This window comes from Gavialis gangeticus, unplaced genomic scaffold (assembly GCF_001723915.1).
Source record: "Gavialis gangeticus isolate Ggan-Ray unplaced genomic scaffold, GavGan_comp1, whole genome shotgun sequence".
NCBI lineage: Eukaryota > Metazoa > Chordata > Crocodylia > Gavialidae > Gavialis > Gavialis gangeticus.
Genome location: NW_017728992.1, coordinates 98,632,221 through 98,645,442, shown reverse-complemented (window position 1 = coordinate 98,645,442; position 13,222 = coordinate 98,632,221). Strand labels below are relative to the sequence as shown.

At 44.5% G+C, this 13,222-nt stretch overlaps 1 protein-coding gene across 1 annotated transcript in view; it reads right to left on the bottom strand.

Annotated features, from left to right (window-relative positions):
• The window catches only part of COLEC12 (collectin subfamily member 12), a 200,883-nt gene that overhangs the window by 21,638 nt on the left and 166,023 nt on the right, over positions 1–13,222 (bottom strand). Inside the window, exon 3 of the mRNA XM_019525997.1 lies at positions 7,676–7,798. Coding sequence (XP_019381542.1) covers positions 7,676–7,798 — 123 coding nt within the window. The remainder of the gene's footprint in view (positions 1–7,675; positions 7,799–13,222) is intronic.

Here is a 13,222-nt window from a genome sequence, read left to right as displayed (position 1 = left end):
AAAAAAAAATTTTTTTTTAAAATTTTTTTTTTTTTGTTTTAAAAAGGAAGGGGTCCCCCCCCCCCCCCCCATGTCAACTGGGGGGAAAAAACCACATCTTGTATTCAAGTAAATATGGTCCATGCTTGCTTGCTCTTGGGCAGTTTAGCACTGCGTTCATCTAATTGGCCCAAATCCAATTGTGATCCATAAACACCACACTCCAATTAAGTACTTGTTGTTAGACAGCCTCAAGGATGGCCATGTTTCTATTGCTAGGCTTACCCAGTGGATTCTTAGGCAGATCAATTATCGGTAATCTCTAACAAAAATCCATCATTGCTACCAACCGTCATTGCCTTACAGTGTGACAGAATTCCTCACAAGCATCCAACTGGAAATTCAAAATAAACTGAAAATACTTTTTTACCTTGTGGCAGGGCGTCCTAGGGGTGACGTGATCTCCCCTAGCGCCCCCTGGCTACCGTGTCTAGCTGGTGTCCAAATGCACCCTCACCAATCTCGCCCGCCACATCTTTGATCTTTTAAGTGTTTAAGGGAGGCTGCCTTTTCTTTCTGCACTGACACGGTGCCTGCCTTGCTATGCCAGGCCTGGTCCAGTTGCCCGCCAAAGTTCCTTCCGTAGAGGCTCTCCTCAATACCCGTGCCCCCTCTCTGCCGGGGCCTGCTCCTCAATATGCACACCCCCTCTTTCCCGGGGCCTGCTCCTCAATACCTGCGCCCCCTCTCCCAGGGCCTGCTCCTCTGCACTTATGTGCTCCTTGCCCTCACCAGGCTTCTAACTGGGCTTGTCCCCTTTCGGGGCTTCCCCCTTCCAGGCAGCGTCCCACTGAGGCCTACCTCTCATGTCTCGCGGTCACCCGCACTTGGGCCCGCGCCCCACGATCCTTGCCCGACTTGGGCCACTACTTGCGCTTCCCATGCTCCTTGCGTTTTGCACGCTTGGGGCTCAGGTGGCCTCAGCATTACCTGGCCTCAGACCCCTTGCAGGTTTCTACGCCCAACTCGGGCCTTGCTTGGGCTTCCCGCGCCTTGCCCGTGCTTGGGCCTAGTTTTGTGTTTCTTACGCTCGGGGCTCAGGCGGCCTCAGCCTTACCTGGCCCCAGACCCCTTCTAGGGTCATATGCCTGACTTGGGCTTCTCACAGTTGGGGCTCAGGCAGCCTCAACCTTACCTGGCCCCCGAGACCCACCTTCTTGGGCCTATGCCCCACTGGGGCCTACTCGCACTTCTTGCACCCACGCTTCTTGCGCCCTTGCCCACTGGGCCTACTCGCGCTTCTCATGCCCTTGCCCACTGGGCCTCTTGCCTGTGCTCGCGTAGCCTGCACTGGAGTCTCTTCCCCGTGCCCACATAGCCCACACCAGGCTCCTACTCGCGCTTCTCATGCCCACTACAGCACCCTCCCTGGCGCTCGGAGCACCCCCACCTTACTGGGAGGGGCTCCTGTTGAGGCCTCCTCCACCCCTACAGCCTCGCCCGGTCCTCCGGTTCTACAATAACCCAAAACCAAAAATCTCCCTTTCCTGGGTTATAACACAACTTCAACCAAAATCTCCCCCCTCCTGGGGTACCACGCAACTCCTAGCCAACCTGGCTATCTCTGTGTATCCTTCTCAGGCTTTCCTCCACCCAGCCTTATACACAGCCACCAAACCTGTCTATTATATTCAGCTCTGTTTACTCCCACAGAGCTCCTTCTCCTTGCACTGCCAGAGGGAGACTCCCTCTGGCCCTAGCCTTCTCTGCTTATAAAGGCCAGGCCCTGCCCCCTGGCGGTCAGCTGACCCAATTACTTGCCCTAGCAACTCCCAGCTGCTGCCCTGTTGACTGGCAGCTACCCATTTACTGCTACTCAGTAGCAGTCACCCTAGTGTCCTGCTACATACCTTGTCTTTAAGATTACTGATACAAATCAGCACCTAAGCATTTTTGTGAATAGCCCCAGATTTTATGAGGAAGGAAAAGGTATACCCAATTTGGCATTTTTTAATTATCTGCTGAAATATTTTGATCCTGTCTTCCACACTCAGTTCAGAACACTGACTTGGAAGCTGTTGCCAATGCCCTGGAATATTGTGTCACAGCTGGCCAAAATCAATATCCAGATGCCCAAATTGTAAATTTTTAAAGATTTTAACTGGATTTGGAATTCCCTCACTGAATTCTTTCCTTTTTGATAACATAATGGCTTCACATCCATGGATGGCACGTCTATCAAATAAGTTAATTTGGTGAAATTCATTGTTGACTTGCCCATGAAATTGTCTGAGCTGCCCTTCATCAAGAAGGTAAAGACTTTTTTTCCTCAAACTCAATTTGAACGTCCTTGCTTTAAGGAGGGTCCCAAAAGGGCTTGGTTGCTACCCCTGTGCTCAGAGTATTACTCAACCAAGTACAATTCATTCCCTGCTAAATTTGTCACTCTGGAATATGAAAATGAATGAATTCCCCTGTTGCAAAAACACTAAAGTGGTATCTTTCTATTTGGTCTTGTTGCTAGATATAATTGTCTCTTATCAACAAAGAGTGCAGGAACTAACAAAACGGGTGGTAGGGTTGGGTGGCCAGACTTGGCTTCTTGGAATTAATGAACTGATTTTCATAATGACCAAGTTCTGGGAAAGCACGTGGGAAAAGAAATAATTTGTTCATCCTATGGGGAATACCACTATTTTTTAAATATTATTTCACAGGATCTTCAAGAGATCTAAATGGGAAAGATCCCAAACCTTCTTAAGGATCAACAGATTATTAATTGGTACTGTCCAAATTGTACCTATGACATCAAGGAAGACAAAAGTCAATGTATGGAAAAATTTTCACATCTCTCTTTAGGAACCATTTGAAATTGAGGAGCTGTTTCACCTCACCCTAATCATAACAGATGTTATTTAAAGAAGAATTGCACAAGGTCTAGTGGGGGGTGGTGGGAAGTGATACTTTCTTGCACAGTATCATTACCCATATTTGATTCAGACACTGATGCATTTGTAAACGTGGTAATCAGAGGTCAGGAAAACAGACCTTATGACGACAGGCTGAGAGCCATGGGGCTCTTTAGCCTGGAAAAGCGCAGGCTCAGGGGTGATCTGATGGCCACCTATAAGTTTATCGGGGTGACCACCAGTATCTGGGGGAATGTTTGTTCACCAGAGAGCCCCAAGGGATGACAAGGTCAAACAGTCATAAACTACTACAAAACCGTTTCAGGCTGGACATAAGGAAGAATTTCTTTACTGTCTGAGCCCCCAAGGTCTGAAACAGCCTGACACCGGAGATGTTTCAAGCACCTACACTGAACACCTTCAAGAGAAAATTGGATGCTTATCTTGCTGGGATCCTATGACCCCAGCTGACTTCCTGCCCTTTGGGTGAGGGGCTGGACTCGATGATTTTCCGAGGTCCCTTCCGGCCCTAATGTCTATGAAATCTATGAAATCTAATGGGGGGGTCAGGGACAGGAGGGAAGTCTATAGACCAGATGTTGGCAAAATCTGGCCCACGGCGTGATTCTATCTGGCCCACCGCAGGTCCCTTAACCCTACCTGGCCCTGGTGTAGGAGGCAGCCTGGGATGTGGTGTGTGTGGCTGGTCCTGCTACCCCCGGGCATGGAGATGCCACCTGGCGCAGACCACCCTGTCCCGACACATAGCTCTTGGGCATGTCAGGAGCTATAGTTCACAGGGCTAGGTGGTAGGTTGGGGGCAGCCACACTTCACTTCCTGGAAGCCCCTGCTGCCACCCAGAAGCAGGTGTGTGCCCTGCTGCCGCTGCCAATGCCACTGGACCAGGCCCTGCTGCCTGGGCACCTTAGCCTGTCTGCCCTGCACCCACCACTGGGGGTATGGAGTAGGTAGGCAGGTGGGGTCTCCAAGGAGACTGGTGCAGGAGTCTGCAGGCAGGGCACACTTGGCTGGATGGATCGGATGAGGCCATGGGCGGGTAAACAGAGAGTGGTGTCTGGGAATGGAATGGGCAGGCAGGGCCAGGACTGGGATCATGAGGTGGTAACAGTGCAGAGCCAGGGCCTGATCTGCTCCTTGCACATCCCTGCCTCTGGAAGTATTGCCCATTGCAGGGATGTGTGGGGAGTCGATAATGGTTTTGCCTCAGCCCCTGGCCCTGGCCCCAGATCCACATGCTGCCCATACTGCACCTGGTTCACACTGTGGCTGCTCGTGGCCTGGCAGTGTGGGGTAGCCCTGATGGATTGTGACCAGGCCGACCTGGGAGGACAGTGGAGCACACACTTGTCACCCAGTCCAGCTGCCCCCGCCTCAGTGCAGGAACATGCGGACAGCCCCACTCCATGGTCCCCACAGCATAGTTGTGGAGCGGTATGGCCCAGCAGCATGGAGAGGCCTAATCCAGTCATGATCCATAAAGGTGCCCTGTGCTGCTGAGCTGTGAGCAGCCCTGGCACAAACCAGGAGCAATGTGGGGCAGTGCAGGGCCAAGGCCAGAGCCAGGGCACAGCTGCAATCCACTCCCCACATATCCCTTTGATGGGTGCTGGTTCTGCGGGAAGGGATGTGTGGGGGGTGGACTGGGGCTCTGTGCTGGGCCCCGGCCCTGTGCCATTACTGCCCCAGGATCCCAGCCCTTTCTGCCCATTCTGCTCCTGGACATCACTCCCTGCCCACCCGTGGCCCCATCTGCCTGTCTGAGCATGCACTGCCGACGGTGGTCCTGGGCCAGTTTCCATGGAGACACTACACACCTGCCTGCTCCATCCATTGTCTCTGGTGGTGGGTGCAGGGTAGATGGGCCCCAGGGCCAGATAGGCTCAACTGCATCCCTACCCCCAAGCCCACAACAGCTCACCAAAACTCCATAAGTGGCCCTCCAGCCTAAATAACTGCCCATACCTACTTTAGATCTTTAGGATAAGTTAGACTAAAGTTATTTATAGTTTTCTAGTAGATCTCTTGTACTGTGAATCCTACTAAATTATGTGCCTCAATATATTGTGACAATATACTGGGCAAGTTGTTCACAAGTAAATGTTACCAGTTATATGTTGGATTTTTATTTACTAAACACCTCCTTGTTCTTGTATTTTAATCAAAAAGGTAAACAAGAGCACCCAAATTTGTTTATCATTCATATTTTTGTTGCATCTCTGTTTAATAAATTTCCCTTCCAAATTATAATTTTTTTTTCTGTTTCATTTTCTTCCCGTTCAAAATTTTCCCCAAGTCTCTTCATCATGTTTGTTGCCCTTTTCTATCATTTTTCTATTTCTTTTATTTCCTTTTTAGGAAAAAAATCCAAAAAAAGCACCACAGATATTCCAGAATATGGCTCTTATAAACAATGGCAACAGGGAACTCAGTGTGGGCAAAGCCACCCAAGTGGCTTCTGAACAGGTTTTATAGCTCTCACCGAGTTCTGTGCTGCCATAGTGCCATTACTATAAGTACCTGAGTTACCTAGTCTAAAGCTAGTTTCAAATGTATCTACCCTAGGTAGGTTGCAGTCTCTATTGTGACTACAGTGTAGACCAATGATTCTCAACCTTTTTAGACTCAAGACAACCCTTGTTAGACTCAAGGCACCCCTTGGAAAATATAAGCTCTAAGCTTTCATTTTTTTCTGGACTATATAAAAATAATAGAGCAAATCTTCTGTTGTAAAGAACTCAGAGAGCACATCTACACAAGATGTTTACTGTGGAGCTGCCTAATTAGCTCTGCAGTAAAGTCTCCACATCTACATGTGCAGCCCTATTAGGCTTCAGGAAAACAATTAATTCTGCCATAGGTTACTACTTGTAAATACAAATATCCTGCTGCATTTTTTTCCATATAGATCAATACACCAGGCTGGCTGGGGCATGAGGGTGCTTCAGTCTGGGGGCTGCCTTGCCAGCTAGCCCCATACTGAGCACCCATGTGCCCCAGCCGGACCCTCTGCAACACATTGAGCAGGCTGGAGTAGCCCCAGCAGGCTGACTCCCTGAACCCGCTACCAGCCAGGGCTGCCCCAACTCAGCTCAACATGCTGTGGTCTTGGGTGCACATTCAGACAGTATGCTTGGGAGCAATAAACTCTTGAGCAATATGCACTGGAGTTTATTGCTGCATATTAATAGCATGTGTAGCTGTGCCCAGAAAGACCACAACAAGTCAGAATGTTTTTAACACTGTGACTTATTTGAAATCTTTCAGTTTATCACGTGAATTGTGAGAGGTGTTAGCTTACCTAATAGTATTAATACTGCACAGCACCCTGTAACACCCTTAAGAGGATCTCACAGCAGCCTAGTTGAGAATTGTTATTGTAAACATTCCTGCAGTCCCAGTATAAAAATTTCAGTATTCATTTCTTGAGCAGACTTGTATCTTGTTTGCTTATTTTGATTGGTACTGCAGTATGAGCCAGTACCTGAACTGATCTGTTGACTACAATGCTAGAATGACTACTGCTAAATTAAAATAATCAGTGGACATGAGAGGTTCAAGCCATTCCTTCCAATATACATTTTCTTGTTCTCATTTGCATGGAATTTCCTCTGTCATCATGTTGTCTAAGTTCTCATTGTTAAATTCTTTGGAATTTCCTCACAGATTTTAAAATTAGCATAAGGCCTGGCCAGTCAAAATAACTATGTAATTCAATGTTGGCACATCACCCTTCAGCCCCTCTTCCAAATCATTCAAACAATAATACATCTGGGCTTCTATTATAAGTCTCACTATAGTTTTTTTAAACCTTCCTCAGAAGCATTGGGTGTTGGCTGCAGCAAAGGCTGGGGATTTTGACTGGGGTCAGCCAGTGCGCCTCCTGGGACTTAAACCCCGAAGTTCTTGGCTAAAGGGTCTTGCTTCTCTGCTCAGGATCAGACTGATCACTATATTTTGGGTCAGGAAGGAATTTTACCCACAGTCAGGGTAGTACAGACTGTGAGAAGTTTCTTCTGCAGTGGGAGCCATGACCCTCTTTCTTGCATATTTTTCAAGCATAGTTTAACAGCCTTTGCAGCAGCAGGGCATTGGCAATAATGGTCACCTTGCTTTACCTGTGGCAGATCAGGGAGCTATGTCTTGTGGTTGTGTCAGAGTTGGTTACATCATCTTGCTAATAGGTTAGGCAATGGATTTGTATAGGATGGTATGGGTAGGGATGATCCTGCCTCAAGCAGGATAACCTAGACTAGATAACCTCTGGAAGTCCCTTCCTGCCCCATTTTCCCAATGATTCTCTATGATTCATGAGGGTCCTGGCCCTCCCAGCACATCAGACATTCTGTATGAGCAGACCCCAGTACCCACACGTAGCCCAATGAAGTTGATACTGTTCCAAACAGACATGTGAGTCTACAGGTAAGGATTTTCTTTGTGAGGCCAGGGGATTTGTATAGCTCATTAGGTCTCCCAATTAATACCCATACATATTGACACCCCATAATACAATTCTATTCCTTTAAAAAGATCTCTTTTAATTTTATAACCTAATTCAAAATTTTAAAATTGTTTAAAAGAGAGACTTTAGATTTTTCTGGTACAAATGATGCCAAGCATGCAATAAGTCATGCTGATAGACAGATTTTACATTGTAATGAACCCACAGGGAATAATAAAATACAGTCCCTTCATCTCTTTCTAGCATGCACAGATTTTGTTGGGTCCCTGTCTGAAAGTGAAATGCTGAGTTAGATATGGTACATACCTTTGTATCCCAGAATAGCCACTGTTATTGTTAGCAGGGCGCACAAAATATATAGTAATATGATGGAAAACTTCAGTGCCCAATTATTTTTACATTTGGTACATTGAGTCCCCTCCTGAATGCCTGTAAAAGAAGATGGGGATTTTAGAATAGAGGCAAAGACCAATTTTCAGCTTTTATCTTCTGGTTTCTTTGTCTAGATCTCTGTAAATGACCAAAGAATGACGTTTACATAAATAGATTATAACTGTTAACATATGCCTGTCCTGGACAAGCTAATTAATACATGGTAATTTTTTACATTCTCGCTTCAGTGATATGCCCAATTTAAGGTTTCAAAGATTACTAGATGCAACTTAACTGGAAAACACAATGTAGCTTCCAAAACTCAGTTATATTAACAGAACATGCTCATGAGAATAAGGTACACTTAAGCAGAAAATATTTATGGCAATATTCCCTCTGAGTCAGCTTGCCTGCATTGTCAGGAGTTGGTGATACACACTCAAGCAGAGGCGGAATACAAAACTTGACTATTATAAATGTCTAAAAGGAGAATTTTACCTTACACATACTTACAAGGGAAATATTAGCCATTGTGTTGGCACTGAGTAGAATAAGGTTCATGAGATATATGGCTTGCTTACATGGAGACTTTCTGAACATAACTCTTCTCATACAGTATATCAGAATAAAATTGTCTTTCTTCAGTTGGGAAATGGGCACATGAACAATTTACCAGGGGAGCAAAGCTCTGCTCAACATTAGCTGCTCTACCATAATAGTCCGTGTGTTTAGAAACAGAACAAGAACAGAACATTCTTATTCTGGAATAAGAGTGTCTACCCAGGAAGTTCTAACTTATTCAATTAAACCAGTATAGCCATTATGGTAAATCTCTCTAAAGACAAGCCCAAAAAACCCCAAAACATCAAAAAAGAAGCCTCTAGTTTAACAGAGAAGATAAAACTTTACTAGCTGTGTTTTTTAGAAAACATACCAATACCAACCCATTTTGGGCCCCGGTAGTCATTCATCTGTAAACAAACACAGGGAGTACCTCTTAAACTCTGCAAACTTTGCTTAGACTACTACAAAATGCAAGAGGAACACAAACATAAAAGCACAAAAATATAAAGACCATGTTGGAATGAATAGGCGACATTCCTCACTCTGATGAGAGTAATTCAAGGGTAATGAATATAGCTCTCTGTAGGTGTCTATATGAGATGTTACATTGCCATAGCTCGTTGGTACGGTGACATAGCATCAGTCGGCACAAACTGTGATGCCAAAGCTACATTGTCATAGTGACAAGCTACATCGCCGTAGCTCATCGCTATGGCAACATAACATCTTAAAATAATCGTGCGCGAGAGAGCTTTAAGCTTTAATAAATTGTACATACCAAATTATCTATCTAATGAAACATGCTTGGTAACTCTTTATGAGTAAATAATATTGCCTGTGAGGATTCACCCACAGTTTACTTTACTTTCCTCCAACTGGTGACCTTCTACACAAGGGGTCAGCAACGTTTTTGGGCAGAGTGCCAAAAACACCTGCAACCTCAACTGTTCGCATTCTGGGCCAGATGGTAGGGGAGCTGCAAGGGGCTCAGTTGTTGTTGTGTCAGTGAAGCCCTAGATCCTCCCTTGCCATCTGCCCCGAGGCATGCGTGCCAAGCAAAATGCCTTTGTGTGCCATGCTCTGGCACCTGTGCCGGAGGTTGCCTACCCCTGTTCTACACTGTGTAGTCCTTCAGAGAAATGCACAGGCAGCTTCAGCTACATTTACTGACGGAAACAGCATATTAAACCAAGCCAATTAACAGTTTCTAGTGATTTTCTTAAACCTAAAGTGCTTTAAAGAGGGATTTTAATTTTTTGGTGCTTTTATTTAATAGCTGATTGAATCACCTTTAGCTAAAAGTGCCAAAAAGCCCCGCTGAAGTGCCCAATCTATACAGACACTGAGGAGCCGGGTTGAAGTAATGCACCGCTTTTTTATTACTTAAAATAAACCCTTTTTATTTTTTTACATTTGCAAGCAGCCATGGGTTTATCTTGTGAATCATGTTTTCAAACCAAACAGTGATAATATTGCATCACATTCTGTGGCACCTCTGAAAGGATCTCAAGGCACCAGAAGGTGTTGCAGCATCCTGGTTGAGAATCACTGATATAAGCTGTAAGGATAGAAGTTCCAGGGGAAAAGGGCTCTTTATTTCCTCTGATAGTGGAAAAGGGAAAAAGGCTGACAAAGAGAACTTCCTTTTTAAGTGGGCTATTCACCCATCCCTTCTTTTTTTGCCACATAAATATGGGTGTGAAACTATGGTGGGCTCTCAGACAGATTTAAAGAGGCAAAAAGCTCATTATCAAGCAGAACAAACTCTACACTTGAGTTCTAATGTGCATGGCTTCTCTTTCCTGCTTGTCCACAATCCTAGAGTGGTAAGAAGGGGAACTGCATGATCTAGGCACACAAAAAGTGTGTGCCTAGTTTTCCAAAGCTATCTGGGGGACAGTTTGAGCTGATTTAGTAGTTTTTTAAGAGTGACCATAGATATTTTGAACTTTTCTGCTGCTTCTAACCATGTGGCAGAAGGATCAAAATAGGCTCAGTGGCGCTTTTGGGTGCCTATCCATGAGCCAGGAGGCTGCTCTGATGCACTGTAATTACTGTGCGTCAGAGTAGACTCAATCTTCTGGAGCATGGTAATAACCGCATTCCAGCCAGCCTCTGTGTCTCATGTGTCAGCATTCCTGCACTTCAAAATGGTGGCAGTGGCGCTTTATCTAAAGCTCGTCAAATGAGCTTTAGTTAAAGCACCCCCACCACCATTTGCAGGGATGCTAACACATGAGATGTTCCAGGTGCTCTAATTAAAGCGCCCTCCCCTCTCCCCTACTCCTGGAGCACATGTAAAAATGCTCTTTGAGATAAGCTTGAAAAAACAGGCTCCTCCTTGGAGGGGTTTATAATTTAGGACCCCATTTTATAATCTTCCAAACACCTCACCATCCACTGAAATTCATTCAAGTTCAAGGTACTCAGAACACCACCGTCAGCTTCCTCGTTCCAGGTAACAGAAGCAGGATTCTGTTCCTATTGGAATCAGTGGAAGGAGTAACAAGTCCATAATTAGAAAGGTTAATAGATTACAGATATACAAAGCATAAGAGGAGGCAGAAATATGTGTCTGATAGCACCTTATGTTGAAATGCTTCATCCATATTAAAATTCTATATTAAAGTTGCTCATGTCCACATTGTCATTTTCTTTTTGTCACTGAACTTAATTTGATTTTCTGGGCCATATAAAGAGCTGCAATCCTCCCTGAATGTAATACAATTCATCATTTAGCATTGTATATGTACACCAATATTTTGCAAACCACTTATTTCCTGTCTTTTGTACCCTTCTCCACATCAAAAAAAAACATGTTGACTTTGTGGAATTTTCACTTTCAATGGGTTTCATAAAATAACATCCCAACTTGAGACAGACCCTTTTTTATTTTTTTAGCAATTCGGTGCTGTCAGTACTAATAACATACAATATATATGAAAGCAGCCAAAAAGACTAACATGATTTTATTGAGTAATATACATTTGAGCCCTGGGTTATACTGCATGCTGGCTCTCTGTGCATGCCAGCTTAAAATTGCATCATACTTGTAGTCTCAAATACCCTAAATTGATTTATCTGTACTAGGGCCAGGGCTGGGATAAAGAATTCAGGGAGCTGTAACAATGTTTTTTTCCCTTAGAAGTGGGCACAGTTGAGAATTTGGATTGACAATGTATTACAGCTGTATCACTTTAACCCCTTCTGTGCTGTGGATTTTATGATGGGTTAGGAACACCTGTATTAGTTCCTGATTCTGGCTGGCTTTCATACCAATTAAATGCAGAAGATGACCAAAGATGTTGGAAACCTGGACACGTCTTGGGTGAGTGAATAGATATTAATACAGTATTTCTCTGGAAGGCTGAAGAGTTCAAATTCACTTTACTAAAATCCTAATTAGATAGGGAATGGAAACATGACCACATCAATCTATCAGAAGATGAGGCAATGTGGATCCAGAATTTGTAAAACACTGCAGCTCAGCATAAACTAGGTACCATCAGAAACCTTTTCCTTGGAAGAACAAATTCACATACTAAAAAAACCCTGTATTTGGTCTTTAATGAGACAAAACTTGCACTAGCATTTTTGCCTGACTGAGGTCTGAGTATAAAGACTATAAGATTCTCTTGATCAGTGTTATCCTATTAGGTATATCACCACCTATTTGGAGAACTTTAATTAACTCCATAGGAAAATACCCTGCATCAGTTCCAGTAACAGAATAGATGTAAACACCACAGAACTGGGCTTAGCCCAGGTTCCTTTATTTGTTATTGTTCTGCATAGCACAGCATACTCCACTATGCATTCTGTACACATGGTTTTAATGTTGATCTGCTGCTCCCAGACATTTGTCACTAACTTCAAATCCCAGAGAGTCAAGGTCACTTCCGGATGATGTGCATTTCTCATTGCTGACTTGATCAACATTTAATAAATATCAGATGGGACACAATGTGCCTTGTTTCACTTGACACACTTTTCTTTTCCCCAACTTATTTTTATAAGAGCTCTGTTTTTTCTGTCTCACGGTTGGGAAGACATCTGGGCAAACAGATAGCTACTCAGTACAAAGGTACCCTGCTGGCTCACATGTTTTGGGGACCCCCTCCTCTGTGAACCAAGATGGTCACAAAAAATATGCAAGAAATCGCCCCCCGTTACTGGTCTTTGTAGTATTTGTTTTTTCTAGTCTTACATTCCAATGACTGCGGACTTTGGTCTCATGCAGGGGGTATCCATCTGCAGGTTTCTTTTGTGCTGCAGATAAGCAGGTTTTTCACTAAAGAGGCTATATACTTTTGCCCTTTGCCATTGAGTAGATACCCTATGAGATGCCAGAGTCCTCAAACGTATGCAGTCTCAAGAACTGTGCCTTAAAAAGCTTGAGCCTAACAGCCTGAATAATTCTCTTGAAATATTTTCTTTTGAACTCTTTTCTTGGCTCTTGCTTCAGGATCTTAGGTAGTTTCATAAAAGTGAGTTGTTGCAAAGCCACAAGGTTCCCTGCATCACTATAACAACAACAACAACAACGGAGTGTTACAATAATTGAAATCTTAAAAGAAATGAAATGCAGAAAGCCAGATATGTATACTAGTTAGAAGAGTCCCTTTCCAGTATGAATAAGGATTTCCGTATTAGTCATGCAGAAGACAGGGCAGGATGGTGCCTTAGACACTACCTGGCTCAGAGGCTCTCTGAACCAGTTAGTATCTAAGGCTATGCGCAGATGTTCCCAGGACTCAATCTACAATCATGCTGCATGATTATATATTGAGCCCCGAATGTGCAGATATTTGCTAGTGCCAGCAGCCAGATCCAAGTTAGGGTGGGATCAGGGGGTTAGTGGGTCTGTGGTGGGTGGTTGGCATGTCCAGGGGTAGGTTTGGCAGGATTGGGGGGGGG